The sequence below is a fragment of the Suillus plorans genome (assembly GCF_016647745.1).
Source record: "Suillus plorans strain S12 chromosome Unknown HD556scaffold_2, whole genome shotgun sequence".
Taxonomy (NCBI): Eukaryota; Fungi; Basidiomycota; class Agaricomycetes; order Boletales; family Suillaceae; genus Suillus; species Suillus plorans.
Window position 1 is genome coordinate 49,271 of NW_024537386.1, and position 22,930 is coordinate 72,200.

Below are 22,930 nucleotides of genomic sequence, written 5' to 3' on the forward strand. Positions count from 1 at the left end.
CATTAAATGATGACTTATGTAGGAAGTACTAGATGATATCTAATATTCGTCTAGACAACCTCCAGTGTCTCAGGTCAATCTATCGTCTGAGTTGTCTGGCATTGATTTACTCCTAGGTGTGCATGTTCTTCTGCTACTGCTACTTGTGCTGGTCACGGTCTCGAGACGGACAGTCACAGACTTTCAGTTGTATTTGAAGGGTGTCGGTTCTCCATTAAGGTCATACCACTAGTCGTGGTGCTGCTCACCGTCGCAATTTGCTTGCCGGGCACTCATTCATGTCCGCTGAACTACTGCAACTGACAATTTCATACATCTGTACTGCAGACTAACTTTGGCCAGCTCACCGGCTATGAGCCGGAAGTAAGCAGTAGGGAGATTACGACGATTATAACCAGTATCAAATTCAAAGATTCGTTACTCTTTTTTCTGCCCAGCTTGGTAATTGTGTTAGCCTCTCACCCGAATCGCGTCGGTCAACTTACATACTCATTTTCACCAAAGATGACCATAAGATTTGTATATGTAACATTCTATCTAACGTTGTTGTATACCACGTCATTACATCTTTATTCTATCTCGCAATCCCATCCCTCCTGTCTACACCATCAAGATTCCCTAGATCCAAATATCACTATTTTTACGGCGGAGGTCCTTTACAATTTCTTGAAAGGCTCTGAGGGAGTCTCCCCTGGCGTCCAGGAGATCAAATTGATACAAGGTGCCATTCTGTGCTTTGGGGAGAAAGTCGGGGATGTTTAACGAGGGCATAACACGCTGGACTTCCCTCTCCTCTACCACGGAGTCATCAGATGATGGTACTCGCGGTCCAGTGCCGCGCCAAGTTGGATCGCGCCTCTCTGACATTGTCCGAGGAACTAGATCGCCACGGTCCACAGTGCTATACACCCAACGACGACCAGCAGCTATGATGACTCCCAAGTATTTGAGAGTACGATCAGCCTCAAATGCATGAAGAACCTGCTCCTGCACTTGCTCCTCCCAGATTGACTCCCACTGGAATCTATCGTCAGGACGTGGCGCTTTGATTTCAACTATCATAATAACCCGGCGAATTACATGACCGGGAACGACCAGGAAGGGCTGTTGTGCATGCTCGAGTATTTGCACAAAGTCCGGAATTTTGAAAGATGCATCCGACAAGCCAGTAGTTTGTCTAGGTGGAGTTGTTGGGGGAATACCACCTAATGGAATTTGATATGGCGATGAGGATTGAGGTAGTGGACGGGTGCTGACTGGAACGTTGAAAGGATTTTCCGCATGACGAGCTTGCAAACGAGTGACGCGCTGTGCAAGAGGACTTTCAGGGTACGGTACATGACGCAACGAGCCTGAGTGTAAAGGGCTAGGTGTCAGGGGAGGCAGTGGTCCTCCAAAAATTGCCTGTGAATCAGGACTGAAATCTGGGGTATGGTTGTATGACACTGAGGGTGATCCAGGAAGGCGGCTCCCTGGAGTCATTGAATGCCGACCTGGTGAAGGGTTGCCCATGACTATGTCAGACCAACCGGAGCTACCACTCTGCGGCGAGCGACCTGAATCATAGGATACAACAAGGGAATACTGCGGAACGCAGGTACATGCTGTTTGGGGTGTATCCGCATTACGAAATATATATCTTTCCAAGACTTTGGACCACACCCCGTACCAGGGGCATTCTCTCCGATCGGCTTGAGCAGCCTGGATAGACAATGCGAGAGAGAAATCATGGGAATTCCGGATGACCATTGAATGGGAACTCGGTAGAGTCACACCAGTGGTCCCTCCTCCTACAGATAGCTGATATTATAGTAGTGAGCAGTAATGAGGACTTGAGTCATTACATTCACTTACCGGCGATGTGAAAGTCTGGGCACTCGGGGATGGTTGGCGTAGTGTAGTCAAAGCATTGTGATTCGTAAATACTTGAGAGTAGGTAGATGGGGTTGTGAAATGTCGATGAGGTGGAGATGACATGACAAGGCTCAGTGGGTCCTGGAGAATCGCTATAGTGGTATATATGGGCTGCGCTCGTGAGTTTGATGACGATGATACGATGATCCAGACATTTTAAAGGCCACAATAGATGTTTGAAAGGTTAGAACATTGATGGAGATAAGTATAAGCCGTACTCACGGTTTGCGGTAACCGTTATCACTGACTCGTTTTTCATCACTGGCATCAAACTTTTCGATACGGCCCAACAACACCCACTCACCATGGTTCTTACCCCATCAAGCACAATCGCAGCCTCGTTGTTCTGTTCGACGCACGATCCCACTCGTGACAGTAGAGACTGCGACTATAATCACGCATCACTGAGGGGTCTCGGCGCCGCCCATCCTTGCCCCACGGTGATCTCTGCACTGTCGAGCATAATCGCAACCTTGATCGTTTCGTTCTGCATGCGGAGCCAACTGCAAGCTGTGGCAATACAGTCAAATCTACATCACTTCCATCATGCATCAGCTTCGATGCCACTCACCTCGCCCACAGTGATTTCTCCAACGAGTGAATCAGTTGCATTCGTATGGCTCCCCTTACTATGACTCACCTTGCCATGAGCAACGGACCTTCTGCCAGCCAAATTGACAGATATCAGTGCCAGATCTTCAGATATGTTATCCGAAGTTACAGTTTTTTCACTTCCGGTTAAATAAATGACTTGCGCCCATGAAAAGCCGCCGTGCTTCGCAGAGTCCATAGAGGAAAGAAGACAATATAGACATCGTCTGTGATGTACCTAGTAGGTGGCGCCAGGATGATTGAAATAGCCAACGACATTAATGGACGTGAACCTATCATACGGAGAGGATGAAAGTTCACCATAGGTCTAGGACCTCCTAAGACAGCTGTGAAGTGTGCAATGTGAAATTGTAGATCGTATGCCAGTGAATGAATAAAGTAGTACTATACTCCGTCCGACGCCACATTTTTCGGCGTTGCCCATGTTACTGTAACAGCGCTTACGCTCGCTCGTGACGCGTGATATTCTTACTCCATTTAGCATGATCAGTGCGGCCTTCGAAACAATAGCATACAGACTTAGTGTCCACTGTCCACATTGATCAGTGGCGTGGGTGTATGCCAAAGTATTATATATTATAGTACAGTTTGTTCAACGCCTCTTCGACAAAAATGACCTCGACTGCAAGCCAACTGGAACAAAGCCTTAGAAAACTTCAGGTGGGTGCCTCGTCAACTTTCATCTGTTGTACGCGTACTGCTACTCATTTTTTTAAAGATCTCAGAGTCTGACTCACAAAAAACGTCTACCGCGGTGCAGTGGGTGCCCTCCAAATACAGCTCAGACGTATCTCAGTACGTTCTCCTAAGGCCTCCCCGGCCTCCATGCGGCAATCGTCGGCTGTTTGGGTTTCCTATTGTCAAGAGGGAACTTTGGAACATGGGGACCATTGCTTTCCACCATGTTCGGCCAGGCAAAACTTTACCAGACAACAATGCCTACATCGCCATGAATTCCCTTACATTTCTCAAGGTATATCTCGGTCTTCACTTTTGTACTTTGGCGTTCGGAAAGGTGGTTGGAGACTCGAAGAATATCCCATCAGAGTGCATGTCGTTGGGAGACGTGCTATTGTTAGTGTTGTGGAGGGATACAGAATCCGAGTCGATCTGTCCGACACCAAGTCAAGTGCGATCCTTGGAGTTGAAGCTTAATCGCTCACCGGGATGGTGGGTAGAAGTCCCAGTGCGTATGCATGCTCATTGCGAGAGCCGTTCAGCTGATACTCTATTTTTTAGGCATTTTATGAATAGTGCGCTATTGTTCCATGGTCAGCTGTGTGACCTACCCCACTTGTACCGACCCCATTCATTTTTTGCGGTAGAACTTCTAATTATTGCAAGTTATCTGTGATACATACACTTAAAATGAGACTGAACAATATATCGATATTGTAAACGAACACTGCGGAAGGACTGAAAGACATCCATAACGCCACGTGATGACTCGGACTTGCATTCGTCGATTCGTCCGCTCTCAGCCTCAAAGAACGTCTTCCTATACTTGCCACTGACCACTTGTCAGCTTCACTTGCGTCGACCAAGGCAAAACACCAGCGAATCTGTAAAGGGATAGTATGGCAGCAAAAAAGTATTGTATGGGAGGTGGTGGTCCAGTTCGTCACATTAGTTTTTCCACGTGTCATAGCCTTCGCAGGGGAAGACTATTTGAGGTTCATAAACGCCCAGGGCACTGCAATGCACAGCTGTTGTGCCACGCATAAGAGGCGTGGCAAGCGATATACATAGACGACATCGGCGCCTGAGTTCAATTGGTCACTTGGTCACTAACCTCTTGGTATGATCAAATCTTATATGAACACACAGTGCCATGGAATTGATGATTGTCTTTAGCAGGTAGTGATTGTGCTCGAGGTGGCCACAGTTATTATCAATAACGGGCCTGCAGTACAAGTACAGTAGACCTTGCTGTCGCTCTTTAAACGTGTCCAAGGAATCTCTGGCACGTACCTGGCTCTTTCTTTCTTGATTGAAAAGACACAGGTCATGGCGTCCACGTTAACGCAATCCAACACCGCAAACACCACAATGTTTCTGGCACCGGCAATGACCTTACGAGGTCATGAAGACCAAATTCGTTCTATATCCTACTTTCCGAAAGGCAAGCGAATGATCAGCGGATCTGATGATCTTACCGCTCGGCAATGGGACATGCAAGTGGGTAAAGAGATTCCCAAGTTGCGGGATGTTTGTAAGCGGCAAATCCGTGCGGTAGCAGTTTCCAGGGATGGTCGATGGGTTGTCACTGGTGGTTCACATTCTGGTCGCGGGGAGCTCAAAGCGTGTGATGTTCAGACGGGCATCGTCAAGACATTTGAAGGCCACTCAAAAGAAACTTATTGCATTGATATATCTACAGATAGCACGTTGCTTGTGAGCGGGGCAATCGATCGCTCGGCTCATATATGGAGCTTGGAGACCGGAAAATTGGTGGCTGGACCATTCACAAGTCTTCAGGGTCTGGGCGCAGTTCGATTCTCGCATGATTCGAAGAAACTTGCAGTAAAGTCAGATGTGGGGAAGTGTCTTGAGGTATGGGGCGTGCACACACAGAAGTTGGACGTCAGAGCAGGAACGTTTGGTTACGATCCCATGTCATATGCATCCGTGTTCTGGACAAAGAAGACACAATCTCGGCATCGACTTTCAAACCTTTGAGGAGCTCTTACAAGTTCTGCAGCAACATGGATATGCTCAGTCGCGCAACGGCATCACTATCGAAGAGCAGCTAGGTATTTTCCTGTATACGTGTGTTACAGGACTGTCGTCTCGCCATGTTGGTGAGCGATTTCAGCGTTCTCCAGACACGATTACCAGGTAAGTATGTCAATAATTCAAGATAAACTGTGCGCTGATGATTTTCACAGATATTTCAAACGCATGCTCACTTTCTTCTCGTCCCCTCCCTTCTACACTACAAATGTCCGGCTCCCAACCGAAAACACTCCCATTTCTGCGGCAATCCGCGACGACCCACGCTTCAGATTCTTCGATCAATGCATTGGTGCCATTGACGGCACTCACATTCGGGTCTTTGCACCACTCGAACATCACACCGTCCTGCGCAACCGAAAGGGATTTTTATCCCAAAATTGTCTATTCATATGCGACTTCGACTTCTACTTCACATACTCACTCACAGGCTGGGATGGCTCGGCTGCCGATGCCAGTCTATGGAACGACGCACGGTCTCACGATTTGCGCATGCCTGCGCGCAAATATCTTCTCGCTGACGCAGGCTTTGGTACTTGCGATGCGCTTCTCGTACCTTATCGAGGCGTACGCTATCATTTGAAGGAATGGCGTCAAGCAAATCTCATGTGAGTTCATTCGTTCTAGTGTTTTTATTTCTATTAAATTATTTTCTACTAGGCCACGAGATCCAAAAGAATTGTTCAATCTTCGACACGCAGCACTTCGCAATATCGTCGAACGGATCTTCGGTGTGTTGAAGCGCCAGTGGCGCATCTTGATGATCCCACCGGAATATAGCTTGCACATTCAGGCCCGCATCCCTGCAGCGCTGTGCGCCATTCACAACTTCGTACGCAGGTACAACCCTGACCTGTTTGATGTTGCCCTCGAACATGAGTATGATCTTGCGGAGGACGACGCTGTAGGACATGGGGCGCTCTCTGAAGGACCGGCGGATCCTGCTGAGAGGAGACGAGCGGATGCTCGTCGGGAGGCAATTGCAGCAGCAATGTGGGCCGACTATATCGAGGAACGTGAGCGAAGGGGGCTCCCATTGCCTTAGAAGTACTATACTAGTAGGATCATACAATCTATGTACAATATATACATTTGCAAGACGTCCGAGACAAACCGAGTGCAAGACGTAGAATAGATAGAAAGACAAACTGAGCAGAAGACGTCCGAGACAAACCGAGCGCAGGACGTAGAATATATTGAAAGACAAACCGAGCAGAAGACGTCCGAGACAAACCGAGCGCAGGACGTGGGACAAAACGAGCGCAAGACAACACTTGATATTTGAGACAATTGTTGAAACAAAATGATATATAGTATAGTACGCTATCAGACTACCATATGCTCCTGCGAGTCAGCTGATGCCTGGCGTGGTGCGCCACCACAAAGCACTCGCTTCTCCTCCAACCACTCAAGCCTTGTTGCCTCATCCAACGAGTAGAAAATGATGGCTTGGTTCTCGTGTTCGGCTAGGAAGTTGGCAATGGCGAGGCGCTCTTTGCTGGTAAGGTTTGTGCACTTGTTGAGCAGGGCGATGGCGCTCCCAACATGCGTTCCAGGCTGCACTGGCTGTGGCATTGGGAGCAGCGGAGGAGCTAGTGTGAAATTCTTCTGCATCTCGCGCACTACTTCTACAAGATTTTTCATCGTCTCAGTACCCTCCTGTTGTGCCATTAATGTGGCAGACGGTGGACGGTTTCGCTTCTGGGAGCTTGTGGCTGAGCCAGGAGCAAGTGCACTGTACTTACGTTTGCTACGGCTGATGCTCGTCCATGCTGAGTCTGTGGTGGAACCTTCAGTAGAGGGTGCGAGATAGGTGGATGGAACAGGTGGCTCGATGGAATCTGGATTGATTGATGATGGTGGAGGCGCTGCACTTGGTGCAGCGCTCTCTGTTGCTGGGGGAACTGAGGTTGAGACAGTTGTTGTGGTGGGCCGGAAAACATGTGCGCCCTTCGACTGGTTTGGCATTAACTGCTCCATGATCTCAAAGTGATCAAAGCCCTTTGACATAAAGGGCTTTGCATGAGGATGTGACTGAAGATAATGTCATTAGAGAGCATGCGATCTATTGCAGTACTGACCTTGGTAAAACGCGCCCAGACATCATCCTTTCGATCGGCAATACCTGCTCCATGCTCATCACTCCAGGTGAATCCTGAAGTGCACTTGATCTCAATGACACTATGATATGCTTTCTTGAACTACAAAAATATATGATGTCATTGGCGGTGGCGGAAAAGTTCACTAGACGTACCGCTGTCCATTTATTCTTACAAACTACACCAGTCTTTTCTGCACCTCTCTGCTGCGTAAATTTCTCCTTAAGGTGCGTAGCTGCCTGATTGAAAGTGGTTGTCTTGAAGCCCCCGTCGCCTGAGGAAGGAAGGGCCTTCAAGAGGAACTCAAGAAAGGCGGTCTCCTCTGCCTTTGACCACACTGCAGGCGCCTTACGGGATGTTCCAGATGCTGCTGCTGCTTCAATGGTACCTCGAGAGCGTAGGGAGTGTGAGGATCCGCTGCTGGATCTATCAGACATTTCGATAATGATAATACAATGATCAAAGGTGCGTATCTACGTTAGTCAGTTGTTGACAGGCTGGCAACACGTGCCATGATTCATCACGTGTTGTTTTGAGCTCAGATTTTCGAACCAGGGTTCGCTGTCCAAACAGCACCTTAGCATCTTCACAGCCCAGTGCACACAAAAACTCAAGCCTCGCTGATTTACTAAAGGTATGTGCAATACATACATCCCATTCTTCTACTCATCATGCTACCCATTGCAACTGTTGCAGTCTGATGCAACCCGCCGTCCTCGTAACCCAGTGACTATTTCGTACCCCCCTAGGCCAAGACCTACACCTACAGTAGACCCACAATCATCCATTTTCGTCCGCCGCTTCCGCAAACTCCTTCGATTGCCTCCTCGTGCGAATGCAGTTTCGAACAATCAGCCTCGTGACCCCCTAGATGTATGTCTTTTGATCTTTTTTTTTCGCCGCAGTTGACTCGAAGATCACTTTCCAGTTCCCTGCTACATCTGCCCTACCTCCCAACCACTCCTTCTTAGCCCAGGCAACAAACGTTAGTCTTCACTTTCAGTTGATTAGCAGTCCATGACTAAATGCGTATCCAGTTAGAAACGAATTCTCCCCGCCACGCGAGCGACCTTAAGCAGTTCCTGCGGCAGCACCTTTCCTTTCGGCGAAGGCCCAGCCACGAACCACCTGAAATTGAAGTCGCACCCGGACGCAAGTTCACTGTAACGTAGATCTTCCTGCTTCTTACCTTGGTGCTGATTGAAGCTCTTCAGCGGCTTGCAGCTGCTAAGCTACCAGAATACAAGAAAGCCAATGATACTCGACGTCCATCTGGACAGCAGCCTGTCGCGTCGTCGTCCACGGCCGCAAATGACCCACCGTCCGAGTCGTCTGACCTGGATTCTCTTCCAGACGTACACTGGTGCAAGGCGTTCTTCTGCTACTACTCGTGCTGGTCTCATGGAAGGCTGAGGATGCCTCCACGATGGCGCTTGGAGCGGGTTTACCCACTCCAGCAGGCTGGCACGACGAGTGGCAGTGGTGGAGGAGCTCATGGTCGCAGTTAGCTCCATGATCTACAAAACTCACCCTGCAACACATTTCAATGGATCTCGACAAATCTCTGTTGCGCCATGCGCCATCAGAGAAACCTTCCCTCTGACGCAAAATTGAGGCTACTCAATCAAAATTAACACTAGTTAACTCCAAGTCAAAGTGACAGTCATGGTATTGTTCACGATCGTAGTTTGCTTATTGAGCACCAATCGTGATTTTCTGCAACTGATATGATTTCATACCTCTGTACGATTCAGGTATATACATTTCGAATGGCGTACTTTCAAAACGGTTGAGATATAACAACCATTCATGGCTTCTTCATTGAGTCTTGTATACTGCATGTGGCGACTACATAACCATAAGATTTGTAAATGTAACATTCTACCCAACGTTGTTGTATACCACATCATTACATCTCTATTCCGCCTCGCGATAATACCAAACCATCCCTCCTGCCCACACCATTAAGATGCCCTAGAACCAAATATCACTATTTTTATGGCGGAGGTCATTTACAATTTCTTGAAAGGCTCTGAGGGAGTCTCCCCTGGCGTCCAGGAGATCAAATTGATATAAGGTGCCATTCTCTGCTTTGGGGAGAAAGTCGGGGATGTTCAACGAGGGAAGAACAGACTGGACGTCCCCCTCCTCTACCACGGAATTATCAGACGATGGTACTCGCGGTCCAGTGCCGCGCCAAGTTGGATCGCGCATCTCTGACATTGTGCGAGAAACTAGCGTGCCACGGTTCACAGTGCTGTACACCCAACGACGACCTGCAGCTATGAGGACTCCCAAGTATTTCAGAGTACGATCAGCCTCAAATGCATGAAGAACCTGTTCCTGTACTTGATCCTTCCAGATAGTTTCCCATTTGAATACCCCACCGGCATATGACTGCGGTTTGATTTCAACTATCATAATAACCCGGCGGATTACATGACCAGGAATGACTGGGAAGGGCTGTTGTGCATGTTCGAGCATTTGCACAAAGTCCGGAATTCTGGTAGATGCATTTGACAAGGTGGTGGTCGGTCTGGGTGGAGTTATTGGGAAAGTACCATCCGATGGATATGGATACGGATATGACGACGACGACGAAGATTGAGGCAGCGGATGGGCGCTGACAGGATTGTTGGAAACATTCCCAGCACGACGAGCCTGCATACGAGTGACGTGCTGCGTAGTCGGACTGTCAGGGGATGGTTCACGACGACGAAAATCTGGGTACACAGGGCTAGGTGTCAAGGAAGGTAGTGGTCCTCCGAAAATTGCCTGTGATTGAGGACTGAAATTTGGGCTAGGGTTGTAGGGCACAGGTGGTGGTCCCGGAAGGGGGCCCCCTGGAGTCATCAAATGCCGATCTGAAGAATGGCTGCCCATGGATATGTCAGAATCGGACCAACCGGAGCCACCACTCGGCGGCGAGCGGCCGGAATCATGGGATGCAACGAGGGAGTATTGTGGAACACATGTACATGATGTTCGTGATGCGTCCGCCCCGGCAAAAATATAATTTTGGAGGACTTTAGCCCACACTCCATACCAGGGGCATTCCCTTGTGTCTGCCTGAGCAGCCCGGATAGATAAGGCGAGGGAAAAATCACGCTCATTCTGGATGCTCATTGAATGGGAGCTCGGTGGAGTCTCTTGTGTGGCCCCTGCTCCCGCCACCAATCGCTGATATTGTAGTGGTGAGCAGTAGTAAGAACGACTTTATATTCACTTACCGGCAATGACGTAAAAGTGGACGTCCAGGCACTCTGGGTTGGTTGATGCAGTGTAGCTGGATTGTTTTGATTGCTAAATCTTTGAGAGTAGGTAGGTCGGTGAAGCGAAGATGGTTGCAAAGCTGGTTCTCGAGGTTGACGAAATGACATGACTGGAGAGCCACTAGAATTGCAGTTTACTATGGGCTGCACTTGTGAATTTATACCTACAACACTAAGATTATTCAGACATTTCAAAGTCACATCGATCCTTGATAACCGGCCGCGGTGGAGATAAGTAGTCACAGGTTGCAGTAAACCGTTATCGATTATTGCATGAACTTTGAACTTTTTCGACACCGCCCAAGAATGTCCACTTACAATGATTCTTACTCCATTGAGTACGATCGGCCCAAACCTTGTTCTTTTCATTCGATGTGGGTTTCCAGCTGTGACGCTAGAGTGATGTTCGATTTACGATGGCCCATGACTACCATCATGTATCACTGATAGGTCTCGGCGCCATCCGTCCTTGGTGCCTATAGTGATTTCTGCACCGTCAAGCATACTTAATAGCGACCTTGTCCGTTTTATTCTGGGCCTGGGACCAACGGTGAATTGTGGCAAATGACAGTCAAATCTACATCACTAACACCGTACATCAGCTTCGACGCCACCCATAGGCCACCTCGCCCACCGTGATTTTTCCGATGAGTCAGTTACGTTCGTATGACCTTCCTTACCAATATGGCGTCCCTTGCCACGAGCAACGGACATTCTGCAAAATCGAAAACCTCTGATATCAGTCAGTCACATTTTGTGAGAAGTCAGATAAGCTATCCGAAGTTACAGTTCCTTGAGGAATAGTTAGTAACTTGCGCCCCTAACTTGAATTAAAGTCACTGTACGGTGCCGTAAACGGACAACGAACAACGATTCAAAAAAAAAATACCCGTGCTTCGCAGAGTCTAGAGAGAAAAGAAGACAAAAAATAGGTATTGTCTGATGTGTCGCTAGAATGAATGAAATTCAAATATATAGCCGAGGCATAATCGTGAACTCACTGATGGATATACGAACATGAATTTAGACCATACGAATTCTGCAATACTAAGTGCCCACTAGTGGACTACAGCCGCATCCAAATCATTCAAGTCCGTGATTCTTACTCCATCGAGCAAACAAACAATATTTGGGTGTTGTCCAGCCACATCAGTCACAGTGGCGTGGGCGTGTGCCAAAGTATTACATATTGACCAATTTCGTTTTGTTCGTTGACAAAACACTTCTCGAAAATGCCCTCTACTGCAAGCCAACTTGAGCGAAGCCTTAGAAAACTTCAGGTGGGTACCTCGTCAACTTTCTACTGTCCTACGTGTACTGCCGCTCATTTTGTTCAAAGATCTCAGAGTCTGGCTCACAAAACACGTCTACCGCGGTGACATGGGTGCCCTCTAAATATAGCTCAGACGTATCTCAGTACGTTCTGGTGAAGCCTCCCCGGGCTCCATGCGGAAATCGTTGGCTATTTGGATTTCCTATCACCAGGAAGGAACTTTGGGACATGGGGACCATTGCTTTCCACCATGTTTGGCCAGGCGAAACTTTACCAGACAACAATGCCTACATCGCCATGAATTCCCTCACATTTCTCGAGGTATATCTTGGTCTTCGCCTTTGCACTTTGGCGGGTGGAAAGGTGGTTGGAGATTCGAAGGATATCCCATCGGAGTGTGTGACATCGGGAGAGGTGCTGTTGTTAGTATTGTGGAGGGATACGGAACGTGAGGCTACCTGTCCAACGCGAGATCAAGTGTATTCCGTGAAGATGAAGCTTAAGCGCCCACCGGGATGGTGGGTAGAAATCCCAGTGCGTATGCATATTCATCTCGAGAGCCCTTGAGCTGACATACTTGCACTTTTGTTAATTGGGCGCAGCTATTTTGACGCGGCCACTGGCGCGCCATTAATGCAAGTATTCCTATATGTTCTACATTTGACTCTCAGATCAGGTTGCATGGTTCACGATCATTCCCTTGTAATTTTATACATCATAGAGACATGCACAACTAGTACATCGACCAATGACTATTTTATTTTCCTCCCTCTCTGGACCCTCCGAGTCGACATCTAACGGGCGCGTATTCTTCAGCCAGCAGAGAACTATGTACAACTTGGAATTCCAACTTTAACAGCATGCTATTGTTCTGTTCCTCGTTTCGAGCTTTGACGCGTTTTTTGACATCACTAGCCTTTCAACGCGCAACGACGTAGGCGTGACACTTGAAGACACCATAATCATCTGTGAATGCCTAGTCTAGGGTTCCGGGAATTTGCACCAGGCAAATTTGCCCGGCAAATTTACTGCGTCAATTTCACACCCTCGAAAACATAGTGTCAATTTGGGTGAATTCGTGTCTACTGTACCCAGAACACCTGAAAAGCTAAAATCCGATATACTGGACAATCCTGACGTGCAACAGTCCTACTTGGGGCAGACAAGACATTGCAACATTAACAGAAACCATTCAAATTCGCCAGTGGCACCACTGGAAACCTGATGTAAGTTGCCTTTGCTCGTTTGGACTGTTAAGAGACTCCTGTAGTACATCTAATTCAGTCAGCAGCATCAAAAACGGCTCCTTCAGTCAGATGGCGCGATATGCATGCAACCAACCATCCTCGGTGGTCAACAACCTGAGAAGTCAACGGTCGTTCCGCCACCTGCCCGACCACCTATGAAACAAGATATCACATCAACTTAGCATCCGAGTCAGGATTCCTTCTCGATATTCTCTCAGACCAGCCTGTGCAGCTTGAACCAACCGTTTTCATGAGTCATGGACCCCCATCCAAGCTGACGGCTGACACTGCAACTTCATTGATGATACCAATGGATGACTGACGAGTGGGAGTCTGCGGAGTAGATTACAGTCAATTAGGTGAAATTCACCTGCAAATTAACGCAAAAAGCCAGAGCTTTCGGGGGCTCTGCCACCAAACCCTCGTCAGTAAATTTGCGTGAATTTCGTGTCATTCACACCTGTAAATTTGGCCCTCGCAGCATGCTAATTTGCCGGTCAACCAGACGCCATAGTACGTACATACCTTAATTCCCGGAACCCTAGCCTGGTCACGACAGCGGCTGCGCTGCTTGAAATGATGCACACCATGGTTATGCGAACATGAATGCAAACCATAAGAATCCAATGCTATCAGTGGACTTCTATGTAGCATTGGCCCAGCGTCCAGACTCCAGACTCCACCGTGTGGCGTCACAGCCGCATCCAAGTCCGCGATTCTTACTCCATCGAGCAAACAATGGGTGTCCAGTCACATTAGTGGCGTATGCCAAAATATTATGATATTGATTGGATATTGACCAAGTTCGTTTTGTTCGTTGACAAAACACTTCTCGAAAATGCCCTCTACTGCAAGCCAACTTGAGCGAAGCCTTAGAAGACTTCAGGTGGGTGCCTCGTCAACTTTCATCTGTTGTACGCGTACTGTTACTCATTCTTTTTCAAAGATCTCAGAGTCTGACTCACAAGAAACGTCTACCGCGGTGCAATGGGTGCCTTCTAAATACAGCTCAGACGTATCTCAGTACGTTCTCGTAAAGCCTTCCCGGGCTCCATGCGGCAATCGCTGGCTGTTTGGTTTTCCTATTGTCAAGAAGGAACTTTGGGACATGGGGACCATTGCTTTCAAGCAAATTTGGCCGGACAAAACTTTACCAGACAACAATGCTTACATCGCCATGAATTCCCTTACATTTCTCGAGGTATATCTTGAACTTGACGTTTGTACTATGGCATATGGAAAGGTGGTTGGAGATTCGAAGAATATTCCATCGGAGTGTGTGATATCGGGAGACGTGCTGTTGTTAGTATTGTGGAGGAATACGGAATCTCAGGCTGCCTGTCCAACACAAAGTCAAGTGCATTCCTTGGAGATGAAGCTTAAGCGCTCACCGGGGTGGTGGGTGGAAGTTCCGGTGCGTATACGTGTTCACTTCGAGAGCCATTCATTGACATCCTTGCATTTTAGCAATTTTGATGAAAAATAATTTGCCCACCCATGGCGCCACAACGCGGCACAGCGCCAAATAGCACGAGTCGCTCGATCATCTTATCAGTGGATAATTATAAGCTACTGGATTCGCAGGACAAAATCTTCATCTTATGCAATTTATTCAGTAAATTTGTCTCTTTGTCGCTCCTAGCATTCGCGACCCCCTCGAGTCATCAAAAGAGAGAAAATACAGGAGCCTTGACAAGACGACGACAATTTTACTTCAACTCTAACTTCACGATACACGCATCGTACTAGGAGTAACTTATAGCATGCACTAGTACCAGTACTACTTTGATACTACTGCCGGTTCTGCATCCTTCGTGTTAGTAGCTAACTAGTAGGTACCTTCTCATGACTCGTTGTCAGGCGACTTTCCTTTTCAGAGACTCGGAGGGTACTGCCAGTGGTACTTGGCCTTGTCGCGGATCAGGCTTTGTTTGTCGGTGTGAGTGCTCCCTTCCTTTTTTTCAAATTGTCACTCAAAATTATGAAGTTTTAGCCGGACTTGTTCCCGACCTTGAGTCAATATCATATATATGATAGGTGGGCGGCATTCGAACAGCTATGGCTCAAAGAAGATGCTGAGCTTACTACTGCTGGCGGCCATTCAGTTGGAATTCTACCCCGAAGCGAGGTACAAGTGTATCCAGCGGCCGTGCAGCACCGTGACGTGGCTTCCCCGCCTACCACACAGCTGCCAGGCTACACTCCAGCAAGTTCTGGGGCCGCTGTCTGCAGCCTGCCGCATTTCGGTTTTTCCTTTTCCTCTAGTACCACTCCCTTTCCTTTGCAGCCTACGTTACAATTTTCTACAATACTTATTCAACTTGAAGTTCCTCGGCTACATAGTCACATTCCTACTACTGGGCCCGGGTGGCTGGCACCCGATCATGCTAGGCCTGAGGCTGCCGACAGCGGCTGCGCTGCTTGAAATGATGTGCGTTATGATCATACGAACATAAATGCAAACCATAATAATGCAATACTACCAGTGGACTTCTTCTGTGTACCATTGGCCCAGCATCCAGACTCCAGGACCATTGGCGTTGTCACAGCCGCATGCAAATAATACAAGTCCGTGAATCTTACTCCATCAAGTAAACAATGGGTGCGACATGATTAATTGATTGTCCAGTCACATCAGTGGCGTGGACGTGTGCCAAAATATTATATTGGCCGAGTGGAACTTCAGTTGACGAAACACTTCTCGAAAATGCCCTCTGCTGCATGCCAACTTGAGCGAAGCCTTAGAAAACTTCAGGTGGGTGCCTCGTCAACTTTCATCTGTTGTACGCGTACTGCTACTCATTTTGTTCAAAGATCTCAGAGTCTGACTCACAAAAAACGGAAACGTCTACCGCGGTGCAATGGGTGCCCTCTAAATACAGCTCGGACGTATCTCAGTACGTTCTCGTAAAGCCTCCCCGGGCTCCATGCGGCAATCGTTGGCTGTTTGGTTTTCCTATTGTCAGGAAGGAACTTTGGAACATGGGGACCATTGCTTTCCACCATGTTCGGCCAGGCAAAACTTTACCAGACAACAATGCCTACATCGCCATGAATTCCCTCACATTTCTCAAGGTATATCTCGGTCTTCGCGTTTGCACTTTGGCAGGTGGAAAGGTGGTTGGAGATTCGAAGGATATCCCATCGGAGTGTGTGACATCGGGAGAGGTGCTGTTGTTAGTATTGTGGATGGATACGGAACGTGAGACTACCTGCCCAACGCAAAGTCAAGTGCATTCCCTGGAGATGAAGCTTAAGCGCCCACCGGGATGGTGGGTAGAAATCCCAGTGCGTATGCATATTCATCTCGAGAGCCCTTGAGCTGACATCCTTGCAGTTTTGTTAACTTATGAATATTCCGCTATCGATCCATGACTGGCTGTGATAATACCCTACCCATTTGTACCAATTCATTTGTTTTCTGCGATAGAACCAATCACTCTTGTACTTTAGATACGCTCAACATGACACAGAACGATACATCCGTTGGGCCTCTGGGTTGTCGTTCGCGGTACAGCTAGCGCTGTGATTGTCTACCAAATTGAGACCCTGCGCCTTGGCCCGCCGCCGGGTAAACTGATCTAACTGAACGATTTGACTGAAGGGTTCACAAAATGACTTTGCTTAGCTTCCAGTTCACGAAACATGTGTCGTAGGAGTGACTTCTAACTTATACTACAATCCAGTGGCTTTGCCAGTTCTGCAGCCTTCGCATTACACGGCAAAACACGTAGTTTGTAAACCAAACATAGCGCGAAAAGGATAATTCAGGTGTACGGCAGAAGCCAACCTTGGTGTACTGTCGAGATACGCACCTAGGTTCGACCGAATCTGGGTGTGACCAAATGAACATTAGTTCGAAGGTTCGCAGGGGGGTGTGACGCGTGACACACTGCGCTTAGGTTCGACGACCAATGTTGGGGTAGACACATTCCCTTGTATACATGCAGCGCTAAGGGGCCGCGGTGATCCTCATGACCCGCGGCTGGAGATGCTCACCTCAAGAGCTTTGTCTCTAATTTGACTTCCGTCTGGCAACATGGCAATGTCTTCTCGCTATGTTATGGTAAAGTCTTGTCAGTGTGGATCCTCCAATGTTTGGCGAGCGAGCCATAGCTCAGTCCACGAGATGGACATGGTCTGAAACATTTCCCGTCCAAGTTTTCCACACCATGCCTGATCTCCATGTTGCCTCAGAGGCTAAATTCCAGGATGTGTTATCTGTGCCTGCACAGTTCTCAATTGCTCCTTCGGGCAGCCTTTCCGTCGCTGCATTACTGCTTATCAACCTGCCTACAGTGTTAGAAAACAGCGCTTCAGCTGCTAGAATTGTTTTTTCCAAACAGTCCCCTTTGCTCCAGTTGCCCACGGACTTTGTTTCACGACCTGTTCCGCCATTTCAAACAGCCTCGTCCCTTCGCAATCGTGCTAGAGGTGCATTTCGAGATGGAGATAAATCAGTGATCCATCCTTCATTCCCCAATGACCCACTTCCAATGTGGGTCATGTCATACTGGGTCGCTATGTCGCATGCACTCGAGAATCAGCGTGATTGGCGCGCATCCCATGACTGGGTCTACGACAGATTTGATGTTGTTCCTACTGACGGACAAGAGTTGGAAATTATTGACGAGGTTCTAGATGTCTTAGAGAGCCTTCCATGGGATGCCCCTCTCAAGGGATTCGGTGCTCAGACAGATCTGAGGAGCACCGAGCTCCAACCGCTGTTAGGATCATGTCCAATTCACGGTCGTGTTTTGGACAGCATGATTGCTGTAGTGGTCCAGCATATGCAAGCATCAGAGGATGAAGACCTCCAGTCTGTTTCGGTCGAATCTCTTGACTTTGCAGATATCCTTCGGCTTAGCGATAAACAGTGGAAGAGCTACGAGACGGACAAGGCTTTTGTTCACCTTCGTACCATTGGCTCTGCATTACGCGAGGGTGCACTTCATCGTATCCTCCTTCCCATCAATATCGACAATGTTCATTGGGCTGTTATCGAGGTCGATGCTACAAACCAAAGCATCTCCTATGCCGACTCCCTTGGCTGGAGTTGGCCTAACGAAGACATTGATGCCATACATCGTTGGCTGGGCTATCATGGTTTTGCCAAATTCAACCGGGCGACCACACTCCAGCACGGCAAACAGCTCGACTCGTTCTCATGTGGTATCGCAGCTCTAAACACTATCAAGCATGCCTTGTTTCAAGATCCGTTGTTCACTGCCAATAGAGCTTTTTCCCTCCGTATGGAGGAATTTCTTAATATCGTTTATGATCACCTCGAGGTATGGATATCTCATTCCCGGTGACGCAAATCTGAGACTCACTCTTCATGTGTTGCAGCTCTCCGATCCCAACGACGACCCAAATGACAGCTCATATTCAGACAGTGATGATGTCGAGATACAAGAAACTCAGCTACCATCCCCCCCAACTCTGCCTACGCATCATCCACAGCAAAAACCAAAACTCAACCTCCGTGCCACCAATGCAGATCTGAGCACCGGTCTGTTCAAGTTTTTCTCGACGGTTTCACGCGATGAGCATTTAAAGCTTGCCTGGAAGCCTTCCACTCGGGAGCTCAAGGACCGGGATCAGCAGGAGCAGGCCCGTTGCCAGGAAAAGTTCGATGTGTTTGAGAAGGCTGCTCGAAAGCGTGAAATGGCAGCTGAACGTAAGAGAAAACAGCAAGCCCGTGAAAAAGATGCCAAGCAGGTAAGCATAACTTTCATTCCTATCGCCGTGCTTTATGTCTCACGTGGCCTGTCATCAGAAACCCACCGTAGAATCTGTTCTTCATGATCATACTCCCCAACCGCTAGCAGTCACCATTGCTGAGGCTTCACGTCCATACCGTCAATTGCGAAGGCATGCTCGCAGCATGCAAAAATGTAACTCGGGCCGGAAGCGCAAGCGGGAGGACACAGAGGCTCGTCATGTCAACTGGCAGAGCCCTCTTTTATGGCCGACCATCGAAACAGCTGCCATTCGTGTCGGCTATGGAATGTCACCGATTGAGATTGAGCGCGAGCTTAAGCGAGTCGATCCCTCCCGCTTTCATGGTATTTCTGCCCAAGTTATAGGAAGGTGGATTGACCAAAGTGGGACACGGCCAGTATGGCGTGCCAGTGTCCTCGCTCGTGTTCAAAAGGGCAACCTTCCCTTGACGACTGCAACACCACCAGGCATCCTTGCAAAGTATCCTGAAGTCACGAAGACCATCATCGAAGATCTCCGTGCTCTGCGTGCAGTTGGCGTGGCTTTGGATACAATGCGTTGTCGTGGTGTAATCATTGCTCGCATCACTGTCTCTTGCCCAGAAATCTTCGAGGCCACCGCCAAGGATGGCTCAAAATTTCGATGTACTGAGTCTTGGGTCAAGAAATTCGTACATCGAACTCTCAATTGGACATTCCGTCGTGCCACTCGCGCTGCACAAAAGACCCCTTCCAATGCTGATCAACTCTGTCTGGACCAATTTTATCGTCTGACCTTAACTATCCGTGATTGTGCGATCTTCGATGCTTCCTTCTATGTCAACATTGACCAGACCAACATCGTGTATCAACCTGCGAACACCGCTACTTACGAGGAAGTTGGTTCCAAGCAAGTCGCAGTGATTGGACAGGAAGAAAAACGAGCATTCACTGTGCTCGTTGGCATCTCTGCCTCTGGGGATGCTCTTCCATTCCAGGTCATCTATTGTGGCAAAACTGCTCGTTCACTCCCCTCGAAAACCACACAACAATTCAAGGACGCACAAGACTTGGGCTTTGAGCTGTGCTTCTCCAACACCGATACCTATTGGTCAACATTCCAGCTCATGTGCGATTATGTTCGCAATATTCTAGTTCCCTACTGGACAAGGCAGAAGGAGCTCGTTGGGGCTCCTGATGACCAGGAATGTATCCTACAGCTGGATGTTTGGTCAGTACACAAGTCTGTGCAGTTTCGCACTTGGCTTGATCAGCAGTACCCATGGATCAAGTACCGCTTTGTTCCTGGCGGCTGCACCGGAATTGCTCAGCCATGTGATGTTGGCGTCCAACGCCCATTCAAGCTTGCCGTCAAGCGATCTCAACATGCTGATATCGTTGAGGAATCTCTGACATTGCTGAAGAAAGACGAAGCTGCACATGTCATCCGACTCGACACAACATTACCCACACTCCGTGATAGATCTTTACAGTGGCTCATCAACGGTTACCATGCTATCAACAAGCCTGATGTGGTCAAACAGGTATGTCACTCGCATTGTCCTCGTTTTACTCATGGATGTTAAAACACTCCTGCAGTCGTTTTTTCAGTGTAAGGCTGGTACAACATTCAATCTCTCGTTCGAGAGCCTCACCAGTCGTGAAGCGCTTCATGCACTACGTGATGTGCAAAAAAACGACACCATGACTTGGGAACGCATCAAAACGGCTCAATATAAGACTCCCGAAGCCGACGAAGAAGTAGAGCCACCCTTCACGCATGCTGCAGATGTCGAGCTTGATCCTAGCGATGTTTTGGTGGATACGGTTCTGCAACACATTGCATTGGGTGAATCATCTGTCCCTCATGGCTATAGCACTGATGATTTGGGTAATTTGCTGGTGGACAACGAGTCGGAGAGCTATGAGCGAGGGGTACTGGATGACATGATAGGGCTCCAATCTACAGCTGATGGGTCTACAGAGGTTGAGGCTGAGGGCCGTGGCAAGCGCAGACGTGTTGCGAACACTCAGTACAAAGACTTTTGGATGCATTAGATGTTTTTTTTTGCGTTTTTACCACTTGTCACAATTTAGGTTCGACGGCCTCAGAGTTGGTGTGACCGTCACGAAAAATAGGTTCGATTCGCCAGGCGTGTGACGGTGTGACGAACCTAGGTGCGTATCTCGACAGTATTCTGAGCGAACTTCGCATGAAATCAAACACTATGTGTCTCACACCACTTTACGGATATTGTCCACATCGTGTATGCCAAAGTACTACATATTATAGTGGCTAAGTTTGTTCATTTACCTCTTCGACGAAAATGACCTCTACTGCAAGCCAACTGGAACGAAGTCTAAGAAAACTTCAGGTGAGTGACTTCTTAATCTACAATCAATTTGACGCGTACTGCTGCTCATTTTGTCCAAAGATCTCAGAGTCTGACTCACAAGAAACGTCTACCGCGGTGCAATGGGTGCCCTCTAAATACTACAGCTCAGACGCATCTCAGTGCGTTCTCGTAAGGCCTCCCCGGGCTGCGTGCGGCAACCGTCAGCTGTTTGGTTTTCCTCTTATCAAGAGCGAACTTTGGGACATGGGGACCTTTGCTTTCAAGAAAATTTGGCCAGACAAAACTTTACCAGACGACCATTTCTTCATCGTCATGAATTCCCTCACCCTCCTTAGGGCATATCTCGGTCTTCGCGTTTGTACTATGGCGTTCGGAAAGGTGGATGAAGGCTTAAATAATATCCCATCGGAGTGCGTATCGTTGGGAGAGGTGCTGTTGTTAATATTGTGGAGGGATACAGAACCCGAGGCATCATGTCCAACGCTAAGTCAAGTGCATTTTGTGGAAGCGAAGCTTAAGCGCTCACCGAGATGGTGGGTGGAAGTCCCAGTGCGTATGCATACTCATTTCGAGAGCCGCTCAGCTGACCCTCTTTATTTTTTTAGCATCTTTGATGAACAGTGCGCCATCATTCCATGGCTGACTATATTACCTACCCCACTTGTACCAACCTCATTCGTTTTTTGCGGTAGAACTTATAACTCTTGCACGTCATCTGTGATACATACGCTCAACATGAAACCTGGACAATATATCGATATTGCGGACGAACACGGATGGACTGTAAGACTATTTGTATTCATAGCGCCATGTGATGATTTGTTTTCGTCGGTTCAGTCTCTGGTATTTCATTAAAGGATAACTTATGACTGCCTCAAAGAACATCTTCGTATACTTGTCGGACCACTTGTCAGTTTCACTTGCGTCCGCCGTCGATCAAGGCAAAACATCAGCTTGTCTAGAAAGAGATAGATAGTATAACACTTCTTGAAAATGCCCTCTACTGCAAGCCAACTCGAGCGAAGCCTTAGAAGACTTCAGGTGAGTACCTCGTTAAATTTCATCTGTTGTACGCGTACTGCTACTCATTTTGTTCAAAGATCTCAGAGTCTGACTCACAAGAAACGGAAATCTCTACCGCTGTGCAATGGGTGCCCTCTAAATACAGCTCGGACGTATCTCAGTACGTTCTCGTAAAGCCTCCCCGGGCTCCATGCGGCAATCGTTGGCTGTTTGGCTTTCCTATTGTCAGGAAGGAACTTTGGAACATGGGGACCATTGCTTTCCACCAGGTTTGGCCAGACAAAACTTTACCAGACAACAACGCCTACATCGCCATGAATTCCCTCACATTTCTCGAGGTATATCTTGGTCTTCGCCTTTGCACTTTGGCAGGTGGAAAGGTGGTTGGAGATTCGAAGGATATCCCATTGGAGTGTGTGACGTCGGGAGAGGTGCTGTTGTTAGTATTGTGGATGGATACGGAACGCGAGGCTACCTGCCCAACGCAAAGTCAAGTGCATTCCCTGGAGATGAAGCTTAAGCGCCCACCGGGATGGTGGGTAGAAATTCCAGTGCGTGTGCATATTCATCTCGAGAGCTTTTGAGCTGAGATCCTTGCAGTTTTGTTAACTTATGAATATCCCGCTATCGATCCATGACTGGCTGTGATACCCTACCCATTTGTACCAATTCATTTGTTTTCTGCGACAGAACCAATT

General features: G+C 48.1%; 11 protein-coding genes across 11 annotated transcripts; 9 read left to right on the top strand and 2 right to left on the bottom strand.

The window, feature by feature from the left end:
* Nucleotides 1-618: 618 nt before the first annotated feature.
* HD556DRAFT_1436250 (uncharacterized protein) lies at nucleotides 619-1,977 on the bottom strand (the record flags this gene model as incomplete). The annotated part of the gene is made up of 2 exons (XM_041305537.1): nucleotides 619-1,800; nucleotides 1,855-1,977. 2 exons carry the CDS (start codon nucleotides 1,975-1,977, stop codon nucleotides 619-621), a joined length of 1,305 nt encoding a protein of 434 aa, XP_041166749.1.
* Nucleotides 1,978-3,138: 1,161 nt separating this feature from the next.
* On the top strand, nucleotides 3,139-3,780 carry HD556DRAFT_1436251 (uncharacterized protein; the record flags this gene model as incomplete). Its single annotated transcript, XM_041305538.1, has 3 exons — nucleotides 3,139-3,186; nucleotides 3,245-3,712; nucleotides 3,766-3,780. 3 exons carry the CDS (start codon nucleotides 3,139-3,141, stop codon nucleotides 3,778-3,780), a joined length of 531 nt encoding a protein of 176 aa, XP_041166750.1.
* Nucleotides 3,781-4,330: 550 nt separating this feature from the next.
* On the top strand, nucleotides 4,331-5,240 carry HD556DRAFT_304464 (uncharacterized protein). Its single transcript, XM_041310212.1, has one exon. The coding sequence runs from the start codon at nucleotides 4,534-4,536 to the stop codon at nucleotides 5,203-5,205; it is 672 nt and encodes a 223-aa protein (XP_041166751.1). The 5' UTR covers nucleotides 4,331-4,533; the 3' UTR covers nucleotides 5,206-5,240.
* Nucleotides 5,241-7,813: 2,573 nt separating this feature from the next.
* On the top strand, nucleotides 7,814-8,866 carry HD556DRAFT_1302799 (uncharacterized protein; the record flags this gene model as incomplete). The annotated part of the gene is made up of 6 exons (XM_041299541.1): nucleotides 7,814-7,823; nucleotides 7,901-7,992; nucleotides 8,055-8,231; nucleotides 8,287-8,343; nucleotides 8,396-8,521; nucleotides 8,573-8,866. The coding sequence occupies 6 exons, from the start codon at nucleotides 7,814-7,816 to the stop codon at nucleotides 8,864-8,866; spliced, it is 756 nt and encodes a 251-aa protein (XP_041166752.1).
* A 409-nt stretch (nucleotides 8,867-9,275) lies between these two features.
* On the bottom strand, nucleotides 9,276-10,738 carry HD556DRAFT_1302800 (uncharacterized protein; the record flags this gene model as incomplete). Its single annotated transcript, XM_041299542.1, has 3 exons — nucleotides 9,276-9,332; nucleotides 9,375-10,538; nucleotides 10,589-10,738. The coding sequence occupies 3 exons, from the start codon at nucleotides 10,736-10,738 to the stop codon at nucleotides 9,276-9,278; spliced, it is 1,371 nt and encodes a 456-aa protein (XP_041166753.1).
* Nucleotides 10,739-11,842: 1,104 nt separating this feature from the next.
* HD556DRAFT_1532454 (uncharacterized protein) lies at nucleotides 11,843-13,548 on the top strand. Its single transcript, XM_041309529.1, has 6 exons — nucleotides 11,843-11,910; nucleotides 11,970-12,046; nucleotides 12,116-12,437; nucleotides 12,889-13,041; nucleotides 13,089-13,129; nucleotides 13,188-13,548. Exons 1-6 carry the CDS (start codon nucleotides 11,863-11,865, stop codon nucleotides 13,330-13,332), a joined length of 786 nt encoding a protein of 261 aa, XP_041166754.1. The 5' UTR covers nucleotides 11,843-11,862; the 3' UTR covers nucleotides 13,333-13,548.
* A 426-nt stretch (nucleotides 13,549-13,974) lies between these two features.
* HD556DRAFT_1320985 (uncharacterized protein) lies at nucleotides 13,975-14,639 on the top strand (the record flags this gene model as incomplete). Its single annotated transcript, XM_041301324.1, has 2 exons — nucleotides 13,975-14,036; nucleotides 14,097-14,639. The coding sequence occupies exons 1-2, from the start codon at nucleotides 13,989-13,991 to the stop codon at nucleotides 14,634-14,636; spliced, it is 588 nt and encodes a 195-aa protein (XP_041166755.1). The 5' UTR covers nucleotides 13,975-13,988.
* Nucleotides 14,640-15,843: 1,204 nt separating this feature from the next.
* HD556DRAFT_1320990 (uncharacterized protein) lies at nucleotides 15,844-16,471 on the top strand (the record flags this gene model as incomplete). The annotated part of the gene is made up of 2 exons (XM_041301325.1): nucleotides 15,844-15,905; nucleotides 15,965-16,471. Exons 1-2 carry the CDS (start codon nucleotides 15,858-15,860, stop codon nucleotides 16,469-16,471), a joined length of 555 nt encoding a protein of 184 aa, XP_041166756.1. The 5' UTR covers nucleotides 15,844-15,857.
* Nucleotides 16,472-17,322: 851 nt separating this feature from the next.
* HD556DRAFT_1436258 (uncharacterized protein) lies at nucleotides 17,323-21,013 on the top strand (the record flags this gene model as incomplete). The annotated part of the gene is made up of 5 exons (XM_041305539.1): nucleotides 17,323-18,441; nucleotides 18,500-18,871; nucleotides 18,930-20,396; nucleotides 20,452-20,885; nucleotides 20,950-21,013. 5 exons carry the CDS (start codon nucleotides 17,323-17,325, stop codon nucleotides 21,011-21,013), a joined length of 3,456 nt encoding a protein of 1,151 aa, XP_041166757.1.
* Nucleotides 21,014-21,021: 8 nt separating this feature from the next.
* HD556DRAFT_304750 (uncharacterized protein) lies at nucleotides 21,022-22,243 on the top strand. Its single transcript, XM_041310213.1, has one exon. It carries the CDS (start codon nucleotides 21,180-21,182, stop codon nucleotides 22,062-22,064), a length of 885 nt encoding a protein of 294 aa, XP_041166758.1. The 5' UTR covers nucleotides 21,022-21,179; the 3' UTR covers nucleotides 22,065-22,243.
* HD556DRAFT_1436260 (uncharacterized protein) lies at nucleotides 22,203-22,816 on the top strand (the record flags this gene model as incomplete). Its single annotated transcript, XM_041305540.1, has 2 exons — nucleotides 22,203-22,250; nucleotides 22,310-22,816. The coding sequence occupies 2 exons, from the start codon at nucleotides 22,203-22,205 to the stop codon at nucleotides 22,814-22,816; spliced, it is 555 nt and encodes a 184-aa protein (XP_041166759.1).
* Between the last annotated feature and the right edge of the window lie 114 nt (nucleotides 22,817-22,930).

Bases quoted from the DNA above. Each gene is read 5' to 3' on its own strand.
- HD556DRAFT_1532454 (XM_041309529.1), top strand. From the start codon at position 11,863: ATGCCCTCTACTGCAAGCCAACTTGAGCGAAGCCTTAGAAAACTTCAG. The intron at 12,047-12,115 runs GTACGTTCTGGT...TCCTATCACCAG, and splicing joins TATAGCTCAGACGTATCTCA to GAAGGAACTTTGGGACATGG. The intron at 13,130-13,187 runs GTAAGTTGCCTT...CATCTAATTCAG, and splicing joins GGCACCACTGGAAACCTGAT to TCAGCAGCATCAAAAACGGC.
- HD556DRAFT_304750 (XM_041310213.1), top strand. From the start codon at position 21,180: ATGACCTCTACTGCAAGCCAACTGGAACGAAGTCTAAGAAAACTTCAG.
- HD556DRAFT_304464 (XM_041310212.1), top strand. From the start codon at position 4,534: ATGGCGTCCACGTTAACGCAATCCAACACCGCAAACACCACAATGTTT.